The sequence below is a fragment of the Cebidichthys violaceus genome, unplaced genomic scaffold, assembly GCF_023349555.1.
Source record: "Cebidichthys violaceus isolate CVI_PGR_0920_01 unplaced genomic scaffold, fCebVio1.0.p SCAF_25, whole genome shotgun sequence".
Taxonomy (NCBI): domain Eukaryota; kingdom Metazoa; phylum Chordata; class Actinopteri; order Perciformes; family Stichaeidae; genus Cebidichthys; species Cebidichthys violaceus.
The window spans coordinates 3,962,520-3,986,819 of record NW_027176428.1 but is presented as its reverse complement, the minus strand read 5'-3'; the positions used below and the strand labels follow the sequence as shown (position 1 = coordinate 3,986,819).

Here is a 24,300-nt window from a genome sequence, read left to right as displayed (position 1 = left end):
GACCTGCCACATATTTCACTACTGGCCGAATAATTTTTTTCTGTAAAACAAATATAAATTGGTCAGTTAGCATGAGCAATATCCACCGACAGATACATTAAAACTCCAAACCAAGACCCCAGCCAGTTAATAAAATAAGTAAATTACTGCTCAATCAACGTCAGTCCTTTAATTGCTCCTCTTGTTTGCACATGTGTTTTGTGTCGCAGAGTGCTGCTGCATAGGTGGTGCGGTACAGCAGTCATGTGTTTGAGTAAATAGATTTGGGCGGTTGGTGGCTTGCGAGAAAAACAGTTGAGCAGTTTGCGAGGGGAGAATGGCCACCAGAAGAATGGCATGAGTTGAAAGGGGGAAAAGGGTTAGGGTATTGGAAATAGGGACGTTTCTGCAAACGACCAGAATTCAGGCTTTTGTCCGGGGAGAAGTCTAGTAAGCTTACACTAGCTTAATGTGTAGGCTAGAAAATAAGAAACACTGGCTATGGCAGCATTATTTTTCCCTCAAGCCAGCACTTTTCTCCCCCTCCTCTCTCTCTCTCTCTCTATCTCTCTCTCTCTCTCTCTCCCTCTCCCTCTCCCTCTCCCTCTCCCTCTCTCTCTCTCTCTCTCTCTCTCTCTCTCTCTCTCTCTCTCTCTCTCTCTCTCTCTCTCTCTCTCTTTATTTACATCAATGAAGAGAGTATGTGTGCAACTATGCACATGTGTGTGTTTGTGTGTGTGCGTCCAAGAGATAAGCTGGGTAGCTGGGTCCGGCCATGCCCTCCAATCCTGTTAGCATTAGCGATTAGCACTGGCTAACAGGTCCCTATTATGAGCGGAGGCTGATTCCACACCGCCTGACCCCACACATCCAGTACATACACACATACACACACGCTAAGCTATAGGAAGGATTACCACTTGATCCTTGATTAGGAAGCCATATCTGTCTGGAAGGTGTGTGTGTGTGTGTGTGTGTGTGTGTGTGTGTGTGTGTGTGTGTGTGTGTGTGTGTGTGTGTGTGTGTGTGTGTGTAAAATGGCACAGTTGTGTCTATACGTTGACATACACTATTTGCTATACACTGGCAAAGCACATTTTACATGGGCCAACATTCAGTCTCTGTCCACTACTTCTCTTTTGCTCCGTCCCAATTAAATTGTTAAAATTGCTTCACAAAACTATTTTGAATCTAGTATTTATCTCGATTGAAAATGTGTTTGGTCAGATCTTAATATTTATAGCAGACGTCATCACCTTGAGAGAGCTAGGGAGGAAGGAAAGAGGAAGAGTGTAACCTATTCTATCCCAGGTATGGGCTTGCCCTGGGCTAGTTTGGTATTTTTAGCCGTCCAGCTTGCACATGCTTTCAAAATGACTAATTATCAGGTGGTGACCCTCACAGACGGTACTTGTTACTTGATACCTTCCTTCACCCCTCCTTCTCCATCCATGTATCCTTGTCTCGCCTCCCTCAGTTTTCAGTGACAGGTTCAGCTGGTTAAGAGAATATTGTGGGTCAATGTCTCACCTCCTACTTTTACATCTTTATTCTTATCATTTCACATTCATTTTTTTGAGATTTATTTGCTCTCCCTCTGCCCATTTCACTGTATCTTCTTGTCTTTTATTTATGTATCACTCTATTCTCCGAAGTGTCTATTCTGTATTTAACATAACACTCTCTTACCTACAGTATGTCTCTTCCTCTCCTGGTTGCTTTAGTATTTTGTAATGGTCTGTGTTTTGAGCTGTTGACATTTGTATCAAAAACTAATTCAGTTAAAGCAATGCTTTACTTCACTAACAAACTCTAATATTTGTCTTTCCACTCACCTTCAGTCTGTCTTTTTGGCCTTCCATGTCTCCTCGAGTCAAAGACTGGAGACAAGAGGATCCTTACCATCGTTCTATACAGTTTCAAATACTGTAATTAAATCACTGAATATAGAACATAGTGATTTTTGTGGCTCCGTTTCAGTTTTTCTCTCCACTTCACACATGCAAATGCTGACCTTTTGAAAGTAACTTGCTTAATGTTTGCATTTTCATATCTGCTGTGCAGTGAATAAACCATGTACCACGGCGCATGTGTGTATTCCCTGAACTGTGTTTTGTGCAACAACGGTGTTTCAGTATGAAAGTTTAATAAGCCTTTGGTGCAATGAGAGGAGATGAGCTTTGGATCATAACCTAACCTTTCCTATGCCTCCCCCACACTCTGCTGCCCATTAAACACATATACACGCACATGCACACCTCTCCCTAACTAAATATTCATGTTGTTGTTGAGTGAAGGTACATACTCAAGCAGATCCCAGTTTCTTCTATCAACATACACAGCGGACACAGACACATACCTGTAACATGGACTAAAAAAACAAAAGGATAGAGGACAGGCAGTGTTGTTTTAGCACATCCACACCCCCAGCGTGTGTGTGTGTGTGTGCTGCAGCTTTTCAGGGTGACGACTTGTCAGGGCGTAAAGCAGGGGTGAAAAGGTCCACACACATCTATTATCTATTTCTATATCAGCTGTATTGGCCCTTTTCATGTGATCCAGAGGGGGATCAGGCCATGCTCTGATTGGCTGGTCATCAGAGGAGCAGGGATGGAAGTGCAAGGAAGCTTGACCCCGTGTACTTTACTGTAGCCTGTCTTCAGTCCTGAGAGGATGGAACAGAGGAGCAAGAAAAGACATAGTTAATGACTCTGAAATAGAGGAATGGATACAACATACAACTTGCCACATATTTGGCAGTGAATCACATGAAGAAGATTGTCCTTAAGCTCCCATTGTCTGACATTACATGTCTCCGAAATGATGGCTAGACTGTGCCGACGTCCATCCAATACTGGAAGCTGGGAGCTTTGAGACTGAATGATTGAAGGCTTATGGGTTGTGGAAAAACACCCAACCCAATTCAAAATGCATGTACTCACCAACTGCCTCTCTTTTGCACAAATTGCCAAAAATGCCCAAATAGTATTTCCGTGTCCTGTCTCGTGAGTTGCCACCTGAGGAGCTTGCAGCTCTAGCTTTGGCTTGTGTGGCCTCCTGTGCTAGGAGAGGCTGTCCAACTAAAACAATTAACAACCATTTCTCTTAACGAGCAATGATTTCATTGTTTATATGAAATATAGCTTAATGGAGCTTTATTGCTGCCGCTGTTTTGGGTTTAGACCTCTTTGAGTTTTGAGCCAGTGTGAGCATGTGTTCTCCACTGCACTGTTTTAAAGCAAGCCCGGTTGTCAAGAGAAGGTTTTCTACATTTGAAACACCTACAGCAGCTCGAACAATTGCCAAATATGAAGCTGCCCAAAGTTGGCATAACGCCCCTTTCTGCCTTTTTCTCACTCCCATACCATCTTCATCCCCTTTGCTTCTCTGGCCTTTCAGTGTCTGTTTTATCTTGTCTGTTTCATCTGTTTTTCTCCCCTCACGTTCTCTCTTTATCTCTTTTTTGCTGACTTTCTCTCACCCTTTCTCTCTCTCTCTACATCCCCACGTTTCAGTGCATATCCCTTTCTTCTCTTTCATTGTCTTGCATGCAAACACAGTCAAACACACTCACATGTTCTTTCCATCTCCACCCGGTGAGGAAGTGCTCTTGTTCCCAGGCAGACTGGGTGGTCCCCTTGGGGAGAGGGAAGGAAGGAGGGAAAGATTGAAGAAGTTCATATGCTCGGACTTCAGTGGAGAGAAATAATAGCTGACATCCAAAACATGTGTTGCTGTGCGAGTGTCTTATCTCCCTGTGCTTTCATGTGTTTTTATTTATCATTTTTATATTTCCTGTATAGACTATGCAATCTGTCTTTGATGCATTCGCTGGCATCCGTCTCTTGGAAACTGTCCCGTGTGCAGAATGCATATTTATAGTACGGTGTGCACATGTGTTTCTCTGGACATGTTTGGTATATGCGATAAAGGAATCTGCTTCATTTCTTCTTGTTTGACTGTGGGCGTTCTGGGGGATTGAGGTAGGGGAGAGAAAGTCCGGCTGAGATTGAACGGGGAGGAGGTTTGTAAAGAGGTAGAGGGAAGGAATAAAGAGAGAGAGAGAGAGAGAGAGAGAGAGAGAGAAGGGGGGGGGGGGGGGAGGAGGAGGGAGTGGAAGGGAGGATTGCGAGAGAGGGTGAGGCGGCAGAGGAATGTGTGAAAAGACCAAGGCAGACATGTCAGGGAACAAATTGAAAATGCCAATTTCACTTTAGCCCCCACCAGCTCAGGCGCTTACAGGCCAGCCGCGGCCTCTTATTCCATGTGTAAATGAATGGTGTCCACAGAATAACACACAATCACCTCTCTCTATCCAGCTCGCCCTTACTATTTCTCCCTCACCCTTGCTGCTGTATCATCCTCTCTCCACCTCTTTTCCCTATCCACTTTCGTCCTCCTTTTTCCACCATCTTTTCATTTTTGTTTTTCGCTCCCTGCACTCGTTGTCCCAGCACACTCCACCTCTGTCTTTCCAACCCATCGGCCAGTCTTTTAACCATCACTTGATGCTTTTCTCCCCTCTTTTTTTCTCTTCTCTGTCCAGTATTATTGGTGCTTTTTTACATTGCCCTTTTATTGTCACCTTCAACCTTACCTTCCTCTTTCTATATGACCACACTGCAGTAAAGGTGGCATGCCGTGTGTTGTTTGTCCTAAGATAACAGGATCACTGGCCCTAAAGGAGAAGGTACCTCTCTCACAAAATAATCATGACAGACTGTAACTAGTGATAATTTTCGTTTTGGATTAATATGCTGTGTGTATATTTATTTAATCTTAGTTGATTACTAGTTCTCTCTCTCTGACTTTCTGAAAAACGTTTCTTGTTTGTCGTTGTGCAGACCAGCTCCCAGGTGGAGTTACTCAGGGGTAAACGTTTCCTCTTCAATAGTTCATGGCTACTAAATAAATAAGGGCACCAAAATGTGCCTGAAAACCTTTTTTTTATTTTTTATTTCCCCTTAAATTAAACTGGGAGACCAAAGTAGCAGTTCTTCTGAGATACATGGAGACATCTTCCTTCATTTGGATATCAGCATCTCGGCCTTCAGGGCTTGCCGAATGTAAATCATCCAATCGCAAAAAGTGAAGAATGAATTAATCAGCCATTCACACATTGTGACATTGCCGTGTCCTCTCATTTTCTTATCTTCTCTATGCACATTTCTTGGCCCTTTCCCCCTCAAATACATTCCAATTCACTATTATTACAGATGTCAAGATAAATCTCACAGTATCACATTGGAGTGGTATCACATAGTGGCGAAGTTGTAGCTAGATTCAATCTGTGAGGGACCCATAGCCTCAGGCTCAGGGCTTTCACATTGGATTTTATCACCACTCCACTAGAAGGGAATAGTCCTGCTATCTCTCAGCCTCAGGTCATTGAAGATAGTGACCATACCAGTGGTAGTGAGACTGACTGGGCACCCTTTGACTGACAGAGGCATTAGGTTAACATGGCATCTCAAGTCTTACCAGCTAACACTCTCTCTCGCTATCTAGCAGCTGTTTATGTTGTATCGAAAAGACAACTAATGAATGGAGTAGTTACTAATGCATAATGTCTCTCCGACTGGGGGATGTGGGGCTCTAGATGAATGAGTACTGAGATGATTGGGTGTTTACCTCAGTGTTTGGCTGATTTGTGTGTGTGAGAGAGGATTGGGGAGGCGATGTAACTTCTAAAGCTGCATTTTATTTGGCGGTGATAATCGTCATTGATAATTTATTTGTTCGGATGTTGGGAATGGTCTCACAAGAGCTCGCTTTCTTTTATTCCGTCGGTTAACACACCGCCATCACATCGCCGCTTTTGAAGCTTGTTGTCTCATTTAAAGCGATTCCATTAAAGTGATTATGCCGACGACGAGTCAATTACATTTCAACTCTTATTAGTTCAGGATGCAAAAATGAAATTAGATGAGAATATTATTGTTGGAGATATATTAGGCTTTTCATTCATCACTGGAATGGAATGAGTCATACAGTGATGGGGATTCCAATCTCTTAATCAACTCTGTGCTCTGCCAGGCAGCGGCGGATGTGCTGCGTGTTAAAATCACAATATAGCCCGTCTCTCATCTTTCATTTTTATGGCCCTTCAACTGTGTGAGCACCGCAGGGTATGACATTACTACCAGCCACTAGCTGAACCGAGCTTGCTCTTGGTATTGGCAAATTTTTCTCTCTCTCACTAATTTAATATTTTATTAAAAGACTGAGAATGTCTTACAGTGATGTTATTGGTGTAGGAAAATTATTGGTTAAGGTACGGATATGTGACTGTGAATGCTAATATTGATGTTGTTTTGTATTTCAGTATGCCTATGAGGGCAATGACATCAGCGACCTGCCAGTGGATTTGTCTGTGGTTTGGAACGGAAACTTTGTCATCGACAACCCCTACAACATCCAAGGTGAGTTAATGTGGTGTCGCACATTATCGACCCTCATTTTCTCAATCTGCATGAGCAAATTAAAGACTGGGGAGGAGAAGAGAGTGCCATTATATTCAGTATAAAGGTATTCTTAAATCTTGTCACGTGTCTTAACATTTAAACATCAGACATTACAGTCAAATCAATCCCATTTCAAAGGCTGTTGATTTGTCAGATTATTTTTATTTTCTGCATTCACGGCTGATACAGCATCTCAAAAAAGTTGGATCCAGGGAAAAACCCCAGCTACAACTCCATAGTAAATAATTTATATTTGACCAAATTGATATTCTTTGTCTGTAAAGGGCTCCAACACTGTGTGAGTGTATTTGTGTGCGGGAGACTGCAATAGTGCACTATTCAGCCGATAAACCAGTGTCAAAATTATAAATTTATACCCAGACATCCTCTCTGCAGTGTAGCATTCAACTTGAATCTGTTGAACAGTTGGAGATCTACAGTTTTTGCGTTATGCAAAGTGATGAGGCCAACAGGCGCAGTGTTGAGATTAGACCAGAGGTTCTCGACGCAATTTAAAGTCAGATTTTAGGCTGAGAGTAAAAATAACTCGGCAAGGTTCATCATCTTTCCCCAAAATAAAACAATAATAATTGATTTTCTGTCACTGATAATCACCAACTGTGAAATATTGTTACTGCGCTTGAAGGTTCATTCTTGATGTTGGAAACAGTATTTTAACAAAACAAACTGAAGTGAGATCAAAGTCGACGGATGAAGCCTTTTCCTAACATTTATTTTGTGTTGTGCTACGTTTTTTAGCTCCACGATGCATATGGTCACATTGTAAAATATCTTGAGAGAGGGATGTATTATTACAACCCTTTTGTGCAATTTTAGATTGACAGGTATAATTATTAACAATGTATGCACTACTGTATCTATACCCACTTTTAGACAGTACATTACTACTATATGTACACTAATGTAGAACCCCACCTCGGCCTCCAAACAAAGGACCAAGAGGATAATGATTAAACACATACACATACTCAATGCACCGCTGGGAGAGAAGACAATGAGATCATGTCTGTTGGATATAATTACTGGTAGGACAGTCTTTATAGTGCTGTCTCCATAATTATTGTGGCCTGTACAGCACAGCAGGGGTCTGTAACATTATTCTCCTGCTGTGAGGTGAAGTAACATCATCCGCAGCCACCACTGCGTTCGATGCGGCCCGTTGATGACACGCACAAGGAGTTTTGTACAACAGAGGGGGCTGCTTTGTTTGGTGCCGTTAGTTGCTCTTTGATTTGTTAAAGAATGCATGGAGATGTTGTGCAGTATTTCAGAATAGAAGATGTTACATCGTCTGTGAAGCTGTGATCATTGCCATTTTGTCAGTAATGTAAGGTAACACCTCAGAGTCACTTTATTCCATTTCCCTGTTGTCCAAATATACCAAACAAGATATTGAAGTCTCAAATTCCACATATTCCTCAGGCTGCTGGCTCTGACTGATATGTTATATGGATGCTTTTGTAACCTTTACCAGACATATTTTTTTATGAACATAGGGATCTCCACTGTAATCCAAAATAATGGGGTGTTTATATTCATAGAGCAACATAGAAATGCTTAGACCGTCAAGGGTTCATCCAGAGACAAAGTGTTTTTTAATGGGCATCTGTTAGATGCAGCAGGGTCTATGCAGTGTGTGTGTTACCTCAAGTGTAAATCTCCTGAAGTGCAACCGGAGGTGACCTACAGCCCAAAGATGTCTCCCTCTCTCGGTCTCTCTCTCTTCACTGCCTGCCCCCTCCCTATTTCACAATCATGATAATCATCTGGTGGAGCGTGAGCGATGCTTGCTTGTCTTAAATACTGATATGTTAATGTAATTAGAGAGGAGACGTTTAGCAGCCAGTAATTGTTACAGGGTTGCTTTAAAGCTGCTCCATGACCAATGGGATTTGGGGATGAAATAGCAGAGAAAGAATTCTGCTGCACAATTCCTAAGGCCTTTGGGAAATAGTGCCTTAACTCAACTTAGTCTCAGTGACATTGAATAAGTTTGGGAATTTTTGTGTGGAAGTTGAGAAACTTAAAGTGGAGGTATTGGGTTGATTTTCCAACCGTTTACTTAGTCAGCTTGTACTGCAATATTCAATACAAACTATATTGATGGTACGGTAACTTAATTTTTTCCCTATCCTCATTCCGCCCAATAATAATTTCTTATTACTTACATTTCTGTCCCTTTCTTCTTCTTTCCTTACCTTAGCCCACCTGTATAAGTGCTATGCCTTGAGGGACAGCTGTGGGATGTGTCTGAAGGCAAACCCCAGGTTTGAGTGCGGCTGGTGCGTACAGGAGAAGAAGTGCTCCATGCGGCAGGAGTGTACTCCTCCAGAGAGCACTTGGATGCACGCCACCACAGGAAACAGTCGCTGTGCACACCCCAAGATCACCAAGGTAAGACGTGATAGCAACGACACAACCACATAACGACTCAACCACATAACATCATATAGCGGCTCACTATCCTCCTGAAGCCCAGCAATGTATAGCTACCTATGTATGTCCTACCGGCACATATGTACCTGCAAGTACAAACTCGCACCCCTTTGAATTGGATTGAAAGTGCTCGACATGCAGCAACACACACCCTAATGCAGTTAGTGTGCAACAAGAAAATGCAACTTTCCAAAGCTATATTACTATTTTTATTCAGGATTTACTTATAAGTTTGAAAATAAATTAGCAGAAATGTGTTCATACATATATATATATATATATATATATATATATATATATATATATATATATATATATATATATATATATATATATATATATATATATATATATATATTTCTAGGTCACTACATGAATATAAATATAACTTCTTGAAGTTAATCCTGTTTTTTGTCAAAGATTTTAACTGACACCGTTGCCACACACATTAACACCCCAAGGTCTGTGAGGCCCGGGAACAGCCCACTCTAAATAAACATTGCATGGAGCTGCTGAATCCAAGTTAAAGAAAAACTCTTCTCTTACCACTGCTAAAGTTAAAGCAGACACATAAGCTGCTATTTGGTGTGCGTTGCTCAGCAACTCGACCTCCGAAAACAACAAACAAGGCAGGGGTCAGAAGGGAGGGGGTTCAAGTGACAGTATGCCTTTTGTAACAGGGGTTGTGATTATTTCTTGTTCAGCAAACTTTGAAACTGAAGACTTGCCTTTTAGACACACATCAAAGTATTGCCAAAGTCAGCTCATTAGTAAGTTTTCCAACCGAAGAGATTAGAAATCCCTACCTGTGCTGCGTCATTGTTTTGGCCTCAGCGAGTGAAGGGGACATCGTAGGAGGAGAGGCGGCAGGGAGGATAGACAACTTAGAAGCCATCACCGTGACTGCAACCACAACACAGATGGGCCGACCAGGAGGAGGCAGTTCACAAACACCAAGACTGAACACACTGACATGATTAGAGATGATGGCTACACACACACACACATACACACACACCTGAGGAGGCAGAACGGGTGGTTGTCTGTAGAGTGTGTGTGTGTGTGTGTGTGTGTGTGTGTGTGTGTGTGTGTGTGTGTGTGTGTGTGTGTGTGTGTGTGTGTGTGTGTGTGTGTGTGTGTGTGTGTGTGTGTGTGTGCGTGCGTGCGTGCGTGCGTGTGCAGGAGGGTGACAAAGAAACAGAGAATGTGCAATTGTGCTAATTGTGTCCCACCATGGGTGCAGAATGTGTGTGCGCATGTGTGCATCTGACAGGCTGGGTGAGCCAAGGCGTCTAAACACCATGGCGTTCCCATCTGTTGCCACCGGGTAACCGTGGTGGTGGTCCTCGTCTGACTGTGACCTGGGTCACCGTCCCTACAGCTCACCACTGGGACTGACACACGCGTGCACGATCTCACGAATAAACACACGCTGCCCGGTTAGAAAGCCACGCACCGCTGTGTGAGACGTGTCTTGACGTTCAACCCTTTCGCTCGCTCTCGTTTGTCCTTCTGCCTTCTTCTGTTCTTTTGCTTCTCTCTGTCATTCCTCCTCAAGCTTTTAACACTGCTTTTTTTACTTCAAATTTAATTTAATCTAAAACAAGAAGAATCATCATCTCCGTCAAAATGAGTGCCATTTCTCTCTATTTAAAAGAGTGTGAAATATATGTATGGGTTATAATGCATGACTTGTATGGCTGGAGCCCTCAGTACATTTCCTGTGTGACACGGGTTCGTCTCTCTGAATGCGTAATGGAGATATTGGATAATTGGGGCACTGGCACATAGATAAATCCATTCGCTAATGCTCTCTCTCTCTCTTCTTGCTCGCCTCAGTTATCTCTTTGAAACAAGCGTACAGAGGCAATTGGGTTGTGTGTGCGTGTATATATGAGAGAGATGAAGGGGGTGTATGAGGTGTCGGGGATGTGTGTGTGTGTGTGTGTGTGTGTGTGTGTGTGTGTGTGTGTGTGTGTGTGTGTGTGTGTGTGTGTGTGTGTGTGTGTGTGTGTGTGTGTGTGTGTGTGTGCGCAAGCATGTGCTCTTGCATGCATATTGAGGGGTAAATCCTGGCCTTGGGGCAAGATGTTGGTGGCAGTCAAAAAGCAGGCGTAGAAGAGCTTCAAAAGCAGCAGCAGGAGGAGAAATGTACTGCAGGTTTGAGAACATGGAAGAGACAAAGAGGAATAGAAAAAGAGAGGCACTGGAGGAGGCGTTATCACCCAGCCGCGCTGCCAGCGTCACCTCTTCTCTCCACCTTTTGACATTTACAGTGTGACGTTAATGCCAAAAGATCATCTGCACTTGACAAAGAAAATCTTTCCCTTTTCTTCTGCCATTTCACCCTTTAGTTCTCCCAAAGAGCATCACAATTTTAATATTATTTTACTTCTTTCCATCAGTTTATTCAAATCTCTTATTCCCTGTTTGATGCCTTTTTTTCAAAAGAAAGAAAACCGTCTTTTTGGTTTATTCAGGCTGCTTGGTGAATTTTTGCATCATTCTAGCTGTTGTGTGGCCATCAGCTAGCAGATTAGCCGCTAATTTCTTTTGGGCCGGAGAGAGTGTGTGTTTGAACGGCCGCCACTATGTGATTGAACACACAACATGCAGACACATATTATACACATACACACAGCTATCCAGAGCTTTCAAAGCAGCAAGCGTTGAACCCGTTTGGTGTCATTTGCAAGTGTGCTATTGCCCATTTGACGTTGTTCAATAGTGTGCAGTTGGGTACCGTTCCACTAATGACTCTGGCACCTAAACGCTGTTCTCCAAACACGGCAATTGATGTTTTAGGCTCTAAATGATTGGTTTTAGACCAAGAATTTAGCCGTTAGGCTGTTGAAGTGCTATTTTTATTGTGCTGCATTTTTTTCTCGCTCTACACTGACATTGTGCACTAAGATTAATTAGTTCTCCTTTCACAACAAGCAGACACACAGTTTGTGTGTGTGAAAGCATACACAAACACACCCGCACAAGCAAAAAACACTCCGGTTCCCACAGGCAAACATACACACTGAAAGGACTACATTCAGATATGAAATGTTAAAAATCAGAGATAAACATTAGGCTACAATGTGTGGCTTGTATGGTATCCTCAAAATCACATTCACAGCCACACAGACAGTGACAAACACACACATACAAACTGTCTGGCACTGTCTCCCAGTGTAGTGCAGCAGTGTCCTAGTAGTGGCCTTGGATGCTGCCTGGCCCTCCATCATCCATCATCTCCTGCCTGCCTTCTCCTAGGGGACAGGAAGAGCATTACAGCTAGCCCTTAGAAACCAATTAAAACAACACTGTGTGTGTGTGTGTGTGTGTGTGTGTGTGTGTGTGTGTGTGTGTGTGTGTGTGTGTGTGTGTGCGTGTGCGTGTGTGTGCGCCTTTTCGGTGTTTAAGCATGTGGCACACTTCTGTGCTCCGTTTTTTGCTTCTTTGTATATCAGAAAGTGTTCTTTGTGTGCTCTAAACTCTGTCTGATATTGCATGGAATCGTGTCAGTGTGCGAGTCTTTGTCTCATTTCACAGCTTAGGTACTTGCAAAAGGCCAATGATTTCTCCTTCATGTATTGTTAAGCTGCAATATTGGCCATTGGCAGACTTTTTTTTATCTCTCTTTACCGCTCTATTTTCTTGTCACTTTCTTTTCTTTTCTTCCTTGTAACCTCTGTCCCTCATTCCCATGTTCAACTGTTTTTTTTTTTTTACATTTCCTTTCCTTTATCAACCCTTGATTCTTTTCATTTTCCCTTCCTGTCCTTCTCCTTCCCTTATCATCTTCCCCTCTTCTTTCCTCATTCTGTCATCCAGTGTCAAGAGAGATGTCTTTCTCTTTAGAGGTCTGTATTGACCAGGCCTATGTGATCTGTTGCTTGTGTTTTAGAGCAAAACAATAGGTACCACAGAAATAATGAAACAAACCAGTGCTGAGTAAATACTTATATTTAAACTGTATATCCGCTAATATGATGTCTAAATTTAGCTTTTTATCTCAACATGTCACCTACAGGAATATAATTGGCTGCAGTTTGATTCTGACTTCGGTCACAGTTTTGGTTTGCATGTTTGTGGAGATTTACATCTTCAATCAAATAATTATTGACTTGTACACATGTAAACATTTAGTGGCAGAGACGCTATATTATCCTTGTCATTACTCATTTCATTACCTCCATCGATTTGTTTGTGACTTTTTGTTTTTGTGAGTCTCTCACATCTCGGATAGACATCAGAAACCTTAGGCCATTTTCGTATCATTTCTCTCTGTGTCCCCTGCTTCCCCCCTTCCTCCTCCTCCTCTTCCTATAACTAGCAGATGCTATCTGTGCACTGCCGCTCAGCCGGCCACAATAGGCCTCACACAAAGCCTCCGACACAACGGGACAAGTCGGAGACGAAGAGGAAAAAGGGAATTTGAATGAGTGTGGAGCGCCGCAAGAAGAGAATGGAGCGAGTGTTTAGGCTGGTGGCTTTTATCAAAAAGGGCTTTTTGTTTGTGTTGGTTAGTTGGTGATGTAACAACTTGTGTATGTGTGTGCGTGTGTTTTGATAAGCCAGTGCTTATAGAGACAGAGATTCGATTACCATATCTGAAGATTCTGACTGGTGCACAACTGTGTGCCACTCATCTTTTGTCTCCAGCTAAAATATAAGCAGTCAGGCACATTGTCAAAGAGACAGCGAGTGCATTAAGAAGACAGAAGTCCGAAGAGGAAGAGGGAAAGGGCAAGGGAAGGAGGAGGGATGTTCATCAGAAGCCTATCTGCTGTAAGATGGGAAACACTCCTTAATTGTATCACTGTGGCATTTCAGTTCTTGCCTGCATGACACTGGGCTTTGTTCCCATTGTGTGTTTCTGTTAGTGGTGTCCTGAACACCTGTGGCTTTTACTAGCCCGCCACTTTTTCTATAATGATGTTAGACTGGGGATCATTGTCGGGTACCAGGTGGGGAAATAGAGTTGTAGAGAGCAGGTTGAGAGTGTGGATCTAATTTATATGTGAGACAGTAGATGCCCTTAAAGGAATTGTTTGGAAAGTCACTTATTCTCTTTCTTGCAGATTATTTTACACCTATTTTATTATTTTATGTTTGAACAGTAAATATTTGATGAAGTTACACATGCTAGAAGGCCAAGTTAACTATCTGCTTGCGGTAGCCTCATGTTTACTGTACATACATAAGAGTGGTATTGTAACTCACAGCAAGAGAGCGAATTACCAGATTTCCTAAAATGTCACATTTTGTCACCAGTTTGTTCTTCATCCCTGTTTTAACCTGTTCAACATTTGTGTTGTCATCTCTTTTTTCACTTTGAAACAGACAAATGTATTACTCATAAAGCAAAGTCACACCATTATTTACAATCAACGTCATTTCACTGTGACCGGAACTGTTGCTAGCATTAGCACTGGCTAACCGTTTTAAAATATGCATGTGGTTTCTGCCACTTAGCCTCCCTCTTGGTCCTTTGTGTGCTATCTATTCTACACAAAACAGATTATATGATGGATATAGTCCTATTATTTGGGGCTTCATACTTATAGGGGAAATATCTGGCTTATGGGAACTTAATCAGTGATCATCCATTGTAGCTTTCCTTTACGGCAAGGCAGGTCAAAGTGTGACCTCACCCACACCCCCACTCCACAACACCCAACCATCAGCTTCTCATCCCCTTCACCCTCCTCCCACCCTGCTGCGACAAAAGACCCCACCCCACCAGGTTCTAATCCAATTAGCTGTAGCCCTAATTATGCTAGTAATGACTGATTACCAGAGGGGCCATTGTCTGCGTCGTGGGCTGGATGAATGGGCCGTGATTAGCGACTACGCTAGCCTCGGGTAGCCATTAGCACCACCGCACACCTTTTGCAGACCTCTAGGGGAAAGTCGGGGAGCAGAGGTCACTGTGTGCGGTAATTGTGTTCAGTAGATTAATCGTCACAAGGTTAAATGAGAGATGTAAGTGAGGGCTTGATGGGTGGGTCCAGGTTAAGTGTGTGAGTTGGCGGGTTGTGAATGTTTGACTGAGTTGAGGTGGAGATAATGGATCCAAGGTCATTTTTCGTCTAACTTAATGAGGTAGCAACTTAAGTATTAGATTTATTAAGAATGGGAGATGACCATAATGACTTAAGTGAACTGTCATTCATGCTGACAGACAATATATTGTCTATGATGTACTGCTTTGGGTTAAATGAATTGTCCCATATGTTGTTCTGGCTAACATATGTCCTTTCTAATTTGTTCTTCCGACCAGTTGTCTCCGGAGACGGGGCCCAGGCAGGGAGGGACCATGCTGACCATCATGGGTGAGAACCTGGGTCTGCATTTCAAAGACATCCAGAGCGGAGTCCGCATCGGCAAGGTGGCCTGCAACCCTCAGGAGGACCAGTACATCAGTGCTGAGCAGTACGTTGACACTATATTTGTCTTCACTCCCACCCCTCACTCTCAGGCTCATTGTTTCTGAGACTCTCCACTCCCATGGATGTCTTTGTCCAATATTGATGTGACACTGAGTGCTAAGCACAACACTGCAACTCTCTCTTAGACCTCTGTGTCAGTAAAAACGCCACTGGTTATACACCTCTTTTCTGTTTCAAATAAAACCAATTCTTTGCGAGCAGCCTCCTGCTGTGTGCTGCTTTTCTTGTGCATGTAAATCTCACAGCAGCTGAGTTAACGTGGAACCTTTCATATCATTAATACTCAGAATAAGAGCTCAATCAGAATCGAATTACCTCATGTAACCAACAATTAATTTGGCCCATTCTGAGTGAAATTTAATGACATTTGAAGTGGGTGGTACATGTCTTCTAAAAACTCCACAGATGAAAGCTTGTCATGTGAACGCTCCCACTGATTAAATTATGTTTGCTGCTTTCTGGGAAAATCTGAATCACGACGGGTGCTGCGGATGAACTAGTTAATTCTGAGAAACAATCATAGCTCCTTGTTCTGTTGAGTATGACTGAACTCTTTGTTTTAACATAAAACAGGTTGCCTCATCGCAATATTATTATTCAGTAATATCATGGGAATCATAAATTTAATTTAATTATAAATGTAAAAAATACTGTAAACCACCGCCAGTGTGACGCTGGCACTGCACTTTTATAGCTACCCAGAAAGATCTGAGCCTTCTGTGAAACTACATGATGAGTCACACTCTCTAATTTATGTTGAATTCATCCAGAAGCAGAGAAAATACAATTTAGGACGAGGCAACATCGGGGGGAAGTTCGTCACAGCCGGAGCTGTCCTCAATGTTCCATTTCCAACTATGTAGCTGTCATTTCTACACAAATGCTCCATTTGCTGAGTTTTTCAGCACAATCCCAGCAGATTTAGTTTTCTCTCTGCCCCCTCGCTAAGAAGGGGAACTAAGAAATGTGACTTTGATAATTTGACGGCCAGGACAACAGAGGGATCTGCAGCTCTCACCAGCACATGGTAGTGACATGTCAGCCTTTATATTGTATTCACACAGAACATACCATTTTTACACAAGCCGGTGTAGCTGTGGATTAACATTAGGGGATTCTGTTAACTTTTTCACATCCAAGTCACCAAGGTGTCTACGTTTAACCCCGTCAACCTCACAACGCAGCTTTGGCCTGTTGCCATAGCACCCGCAGGAGGAGGAGGAGAAGGAGGGCGCGGCCGGCAGTGAGGCTGTCATGCTAATTAAACGTGATGTTAGCCATACGGTGCCATTAGTGGCCCGGTTTCCCTCGTCATTCCTGTGACCCTATCGGATCTGCAGCACGGGAGACAGGCCAGGGTAACGGGACTGACAGCACGGGTCAGAGGTCAGATGGTGTGGAGAGAAGGAGGTGCGCTGACTGTTGGACAAAATGTAGACACGCATGTTCTCACTCTGGCTGTCTCTTTCTCTCAGCTAGCACTTGTACTTCGTATATTCGCACATTCCCTGTTTTTGTGACTGGATTTGAAATTGAATTGCAAGAAAATGCACCACTCCTGGTCCTTTTTAGTATTGATAGGCTTGTCATTCACCTCAGTCATTAAATATTCACCAGATGGATTTGATTCCACATTGAGAAAAGTAAATGATAGCCAGTAGTGAAGAGAAACAAAACCTGGTATAACCTTTTTTATTGTTTTATGAGTAGTTTCTGTGTGCCAATTTGGCATGTGTTTAATTTTTTACCATCACATTCCACCTCAGTTATTTGATTGAGGAAGGTATAATTTATAATGCTGTCGTCGCTACAAATGCACCGTGAACTTTCTGTCTTTCTAACCACGTAATAACAGCTCAATGTAGCCACCTGTCATCTGTGCAGTAATGAGGCAAGTGAAGCCGCAGCTTCTGACTGAGCGCTGTCCAGCATTTTAATGACGACCCCTGTCATAGTGGGAGATCTGGGAACAAATGAAAGGGAAAATAAAAACAATGGAAACACACGGCATCGGAATGTGAAATTCATTGTCGCTGCAGTTGCCATGGTCACCTGTGGAGAGGATGGAAGCAGGAGAGTTAATAACTCATCTCAGGGAGGGAGGGAAGCTGAGGAGATGTGTAGGATATGAGCTTGTTCAATTAATCAGCCTCTCCCACTTTAACCCCCCCCCTTTCTCTCTTACTCTCTCTCTCCTTCTCTTCCTCCCTCTCTCCTCTGCACTATTGCCCTTTCTCTCTGTCTCATTCGTTCTTTCTGGCTAATTAACAGTCAAGTGTGTCTCCAGTGGGTGAAACATGAAGTGTGTGTGTGTGTGTGTGTGTGTGTGTGTGTGTGTGTGTGTGTGTGTGTGTGTGTGTGTGTGTGTGTGTGTGTGTGTGTGTGTGTGTGTGTGTGTGTGTGTGTGTGTGTGTGTGTGTGTGTGTTCTCTCCCCGCGGGCTACACTGCCACTCCTCCCCTCATTCAATCATTTCTCCAGTGGATTTTCATTTGGTCAGCCAGCACCCAGGGCCAAGTACGAGGCTTCTAGTTCTATAGTACGACCCTAATGCAGACACACACATGAACACACGCACAGAAAACTCCGCCCTGTCTTAGCACTGCAGATTTCTTCTAGTAGATTTGCTCTGCCTTTTTGTTATTTCTATGAATGGCGCTTGAGAAACAGTTGATTATGAACTATTGGTATTTATTTCAATATTGCTCTATGACCTGTTCTGTAGATCCCCCCGCTGTCTGTCCTTCACTTGGTCCCTGTTTGACCAAGCGTCTATCATCTGAATTGACTGTCTCATTAATAAGCAAACACTGAAAAGAAAACATGTATGCATTTGTTTTGGTGAAAAGTGATAATGGAACTCATCTTTCCACCTCTGTGTTCCCCTTTTCAGGATTGTGTGCCGACTGAATGATGCAACAGGTTACAGGGTGCAGGAGGCTCAGGTAGAAGTGTGTGTTAGGGACTGCATTAACCCTGACTACAAAGCAGTGTCCACCAAGGCCTTCACCTTTGTGGTAAGTGTGCGTGTTGTAAGAGCGTTGCTACAAAGTTACGCTTAGCTAAGTTTAGCTAAGATAAATCTTTTTTTGGGTTGATTTTGATACTGTATTTGACACCACTGTTGAAGCTCTGCAGCCATTATTTATCCACCTGTCCTCTGCCTGTGTCCCTCCGTAGTCTCCGTACTTTACCCGCGTCGTTCCTTCCACTGGGCCGCTGTCTGGAGGAACAAGGATCACCATTGAAGGCAGTAATCTCAATGCAGGCAGTGCTGTATCTGTGAAAATAGGACTTCACCCATGTCGCTTTGAGAGGTGAGTGAATCCAATGATGACAAACCCAGTGTTATGTTTGATTTACAACTTGTGTGAAATTATTTGAATTACCTTTTTTTTAGGATGCACGTGTTTTTTTCACAGCAAAAGTTGAATACATTGACTTGGAATGATTATACAGTAAGAAGTATTGCCACATAAAAGTCTTTTTTTTCTACTTCATTCGATATCCATCACGTGAATGAAAGCGTTCAGTTGCATAAACGTTTCAATACAACTTAGTACGGACTTATTTTGGTCTATACCTTAAAGGTATTGAGTACTGATACCCAGCTCTAGTATTGATAGAGGCAGATTTCAGTGGGAAAATGGACAGCTTAAACTTCCAGTGCGTTATTCTGGAGGCAAGAACTATATTGCTAAAAGCTCTCCAAAAAGTGGAGAACAATGTTCATTTCAGAAGATGTCAAAAGTTTTCTTTTTGGCTTATGCTCCTCAAAAGATCATTACAAGTCCTAATAATTTCCCCACCTATCTTTTACTTCTGCCATCTTTCCCCATTTCCTGTGTTTTGATAATTATAGTTATTCCCTGTTTTAAAAGAAAATCACCTTTTTGCTGCCTGTGATTTGCAGAAGGTCTAAAAAATGCTACCGGCAAGAAGATGACCTGCAGTACTGTAATTCACAGCAATTGTGAGAATGACAGTGTAGCCTTTCTCTGGGAAGGTGATATCATTGTTCAGTTGTGCAGAGATATGACTATAATTTGGAAGGAACGATATAGTGTTACATGTAATTGGAAACTCATATTTTTCCAGCTTTAAACTCGTGTTTGAAATGCTTTTTTAAAAATGATTCATACTTTTTGTTTTTAGAATAATCTGCCACTGCTATCTTACATTGTCACTCACTCTGAAAGAGATTGTGCCAAGATTTCAAGAAGAGGAGACAAATTTTATATGACTCTAATTCCTTGAGCTGAGGACTGAATTGTTTCTTTGAGTTCCTGGCAAAGTGACAGAGAACTGAGCTCTGGACTAAATCCACTCATGTATGGTGTCTGGCAGATGGCAGAGAAAAGAAATCTAACTGAAAAAGATCGTCAGTGAACTAAAACATGCACCTATGTACTGAAAGGAATTTCCAGGAAAAATCTTCACTAATGAAGGTGAATATTGGAATAACGAGGAGAACATGTTTACATTCCTCATACATTTTTCCAGTGTAGCTGAGGCACTAGTCCAGAGTTTTTCTTGTTTGTTTCTTTCTTGTTTCTCTTTTGAGAACACGTTTTTCTATAGCACTGGTGTTTTTATTATAGTGGTTCCCTTCTCTCAGGCAACAAGTGACAGGTTAAACTAATGAGCTTGGACCTATCAAGTTATTTTTATATCATATCAAAAGAAAAAGTAAAGGCCAATTTAAAGCTCTGAAGCACATCCCGAGAAAGGTGAACATAATAGTCTTGGCCTTTCATTCACTGAGCAGCAATAACCTTTATGGCCAAAGTAATGAACTGGTTGAGTCCATCTCTTTTAATGTGTCTTTGTATTCAGTGGGGCCTCCGCTTTAATCAAAACCTATTTACCCCAAGTCACTCATCCTCTTATCTCCGCCTGCAACCCCATTTCTTTTCTTTCTCTTTTCTTTCTTTCTGTATCCCCTCTTGGCTTTCCTTTGTGTGGCCGCAACCTTGTCAAAAATACATACGCGGCACCACAGACGCTCTCGGGCAGCGACGCTGTTGTGAGAATGGTTGCCATGGAAACCCAACACTAGTGGAATTTGTGTGGGTTTTTTTCTTCCATATCTTCCCTCATTTTTTCCCTTCTATCTTCATTCCCATTTCAGTCCCGTTTCAGTCTGAGGACGCTGTCGAAATCGCCTCCTGGGAGACGGCGGGGATGTGTCCGACAAAGACGACCGATTCCCCCGGTCTTTGCTTTCTTTCACCGTTTTCACTGGGTATCCAAACCCGACCCCACCCCGTCGCAAGCCGCGGGGATAGAATAGGTTTCCACTCTTTCATCTTCTCCATCATCTTCTGTCTTTGTGTGGATTTCACTTTCACAGCAGATAACGGGGGAGGATTTGTGTACGGATCAGCTTGTTCTACTCATGTTCAAAATTTCACACTGCGCCGCCTGCCATCATGCCTGCACAATGCACACACCCCATTTACTCACACTTGCGGTGCTCTGTAGGATGTTAGCAGACGACGACTGACACAAAACACATACTCACACAATGTTAATCTTCTACTTGCGCACTGTATTTATATGCAAATTCATCCTTCCAAACAGTCAAAGCACACCTGCTCAACACACAGCAGTCTCAGAGGTAGCTATCCTCCCGCTGCTCGGTCAGCAGTGTCTCCCCCTGGCAGGGGTAGGGGACAGAGGAATGAGCCACTGGAGTGGAGCACAAAGTTTCTGGCAGCGGTACAAAGTTTCCCAGCAGGTCACAGCTGGCTGCCTGTCTGCTACGGAGGGAGTTACATCACACAGAGAGACGACCAGCCTGATCTGCCACTTCAGATCTATCAGCCAGAGAAAGCGCAGGAGGGAAGGAGAGAGAGAGAAAGGGAGAGAGAGAGCTTTGAAGTACAGTATTCTGTGATTCAGGCTGATGAAACCACGGCTGGACAGACTGAAAGATGTTGGCCTTGTGGATAGGCGACTGTGTCACCACTGTGTGTGTGTGTGTGTGTGTGTGTGTGTGTGTGTGTGTGTGTGTGTGTGTGTGTGTGTGTGTGTGTGTGTGTGTGTGTGTGTGTGTTTATGAGTTATTTAAGAGTTAAGGATTTTTTTTTTTTTTTTACAGTGCACTCACTTTTTCAGTTTTTATTCTGTGTGTCTGTCAGAGAGTCAGCTCCCAAATACTCAAAAGTCTACTTTAAGAGAGGCCGTCAGCAACCTTTTTATGTAACATCTCTTTTTCTCTTTTTCGCCTGTCCTCCCAACTTCATCTCCTGCTCTTCTAGGCGGAGCAACAAGGAGATAGTGTGTGTGACTCCGGCGGGGCAAACCGCGGGTACCACCCCGGTCATGGTGGACATCAACTCTGCTGAGCTGAGGAACCCAGAGGTCAAGTTCAACTACTCTGACGATCCCACCATCCTCAAGATCGAGCCCGACTGGAGTATCGCCAGGTGAGGACAGAAAAAGGGCTTTTCCCTCAGCTAGTCCGGTTGCAGCAAAAGTTAACCTTGTGTATGAACGTCAAGGATCTTCTGTTCATAGAAGCTTACGGCGATCTCAAAACCCGAGACTGCAAGATTGGTTTATTCTCGCTTTTTCATGCATTGTGCATGTCAACCCTGACAGGGATTCAAGGTGAATAGTTCGGAGGAAGGGTTTGCAAACTTGGCAATATCGGCATAAATTGGTGTATTTTTCAAGCTCTGCTGCGCCATATAGCTACGTATATCTGTCGGACTTCATGTAAAATGTCATGATTATTTCATTATCTATAGTTCACATCAACACAGTTTTTGATCTGCAATTCTGCTTGATGTACTTCTATAGAACAGATACAAATACATCAATACATTATTAACACCTGGTGGTGGATGTGCTAACCATTCATGCCTTTTTTCGAGGAGCATAGTCAACTAAACTGAAATATGAACTCTCTGTAAAATTTGACAAATGTAATATTCTGCAAGCATACTGTTTGGGTTTGAAAGTTAGAGAAACAAATCTAACTAAACATTCTTCTCCATTTTCACACTGTTTTTCTTTTCAAAAGTAAATCTTTGAGAGCAGGAGCAGCAGTAAAGGAGGCTCCTGAAGCAGTGCACTGCTACAGTTGATGAGTTGCAGCAGAGATGTATCTGTAAATATTACTTGACTTATTGAAATGAGACTACATACCCACGGGAAGATTTCTTGTGCAAACACAAGCTGTGTTGTGGAGAAAAAATAAAAAATAAAAAAGCTTGGAGCTACCAAGTGCTAATGGGCTCACTTGCATGACCTAGAAACTCTTCTACTCCTCAGCTCAGAAATGAAGCCAGCTCAAACACACACTGTTGACTGTCTCATTTACTTCAAAAGTATAATTCCAGGAACATGTGAGTTTTTTATATATATTTCTTGTTTTGTAATTAGAGCAACTCTGGCTTGTATACAGTATATTCCAGTTCACCTCTTAGAGCCCACATTCGATTTTTCCACAGGACACATTGTCCGTTCAGACAGTCTAACAATCCACTTCTGCATCATCGCAGGTGGTTGAGGTGAAAATGGGAGCCGCGTTTAAAACTCTTCTCGTCCGCTCACACCTCTTTTGTCATGCAAAGCGGATGAGAAGTCTCATTTGGAATGGCATGAATAAAGTAGATTAGAGTTGGCATGGGGAAAGGAGAATGAAAGTGTTGGTTCCAACCTTAGGGGGGGAAATAACCTCGACACTCGGCTTGTGTTTGGTGTTTCACTCAGCGCTCCCAGAGGAGGAGGTGCATTGTTCTCCAGGCCAATCACGCTTTTATTTACCAAGCTATTTTGTCACCGCGTCCCCTTTCGTGACCCTTTTGACGGGGCGATTTCAAACAGCGCTGAGCCTCCCTTGTCCAAAACACAAATCTGACATGACTCAGACTTGTTCCCCTCCCTTCAGGAAGAGGCTCTTGAGGTGACGACGGACACGCTCTGTGGAGATTGCGTGACACACCACTTTGTTTACAGTTCACTCAGTACACCATTAAAGTGTACACTGTGTGTGTGGAAATGAGTCTTATCTTCTCACAGAACTACTCTGTTGAGTGTTGCTACATATTGATACAAAGCAGATTTTTACTGATCTTGAGCTTCTCGGTCACAGTTTCCTCTACATGTTCAAAGCTCTATCTTATCCCGCCAACAAAGGTGTAACTGTATTTAAATCTCCTTTTGTGTGCTCACTTTTCACACCAGACTCTATTCACCACTTCGACATCTGCCAGGCCTGGGCCTGGCCTTAGGTACCGGCTCCATCTGGCCTTAGAAAAACACAGCCAACCCCCTGGATGTGGATGTTTTCTCTTGTGGGAACTGTGTCCATGTATATTTACTTTAGGATGCTCTCGTTCCATCATGGAATGGATGTTATGTTGGCTGAGTAGATCACAAGTCCTCAGCTGCCACTGCTCAGAGAGAAAAAACGCCAGAGCCTCTGAAATGGTTGATATTCATGTAGAAGAGCTTTCTTCCAAGGCTTTACAGCACTTGAATAATGACACAGAATAAGCTTTCTTTTAGTGTATCATTGCCTGTATGAAACCTAGCAATATACCAGCCAGCGTATCATTTGCTGTTTGTGTTTTTTGGTGCCAGTGGTGACTCACTAGGCTTCAAGCTTCGCCTTATCCCACTCCAGTTTTTAGGTTGTATGTTAACTTATTTAGCTGCTGTCAGAACACCTCACATCAGATAAAGTTCAGCCTCTCAGGCCAGCAGAGGCTGTCGAGGAGGCATTGTGGGGGAATAGGACTCTCACCCATATTACCCATGTCTCGGCTGGTCAGCGTCACATAGACCTGAATAGGTCACAGGTGTAAAGGTTACAGAACATGTCAGATCACTGACAGCGGTGCATTCGCTGAGTGAATCTCATGCTTAAAAATACTGCAGTGCAACTTTAATACACTGTAGAAATATCTCCCCTGGCTTTCAAGAGGTGCGGAGGAGAGGCCA

The 24,300-nt window shown here is 43.0% G+C and overlaps 1 protein-coding gene across 3 annotated transcripts in view; it reads left to right on the top strand.

Annotated features, from left to right (window-relative positions):
- The window catches only part of plxna1b (plexin A1b), a 181,101-nt gene that overhangs the window by 127,515 nt on the left and 29,286 nt on the right, over positions 1 to 24,300 (top strand). For all 3 annotated transcript variants that reach the window (XM_068720224.1, XM_068720222.1, XM_068720223.1), the window contains exons 11-16: positions 6,305 to 6,401; positions 8,668 to 8,858; positions 15,178 to 15,329; positions 18,239 to 18,362; positions 18,526 to 18,662; positions 21,609 to 21,776. In XM_068720224.1, coding sequence (XP_068576325.1) covers positions 6,305 to 6,401; positions 8,668 to 8,858; positions 15,178 to 15,329; positions 18,239 to 18,362; positions 18,526 to 18,662; positions 21,609 to 21,776 — 869 coding nt within the window. The remainder of the gene's footprint in view (positions 1 to 6,304; positions 6,402 to 8,667; positions 8,859 to 15,177; positions 15,330 to 18,238; positions 18,363 to 18,525; positions 18,663 to 21,608; positions 21,777 to 24,300) is intronic.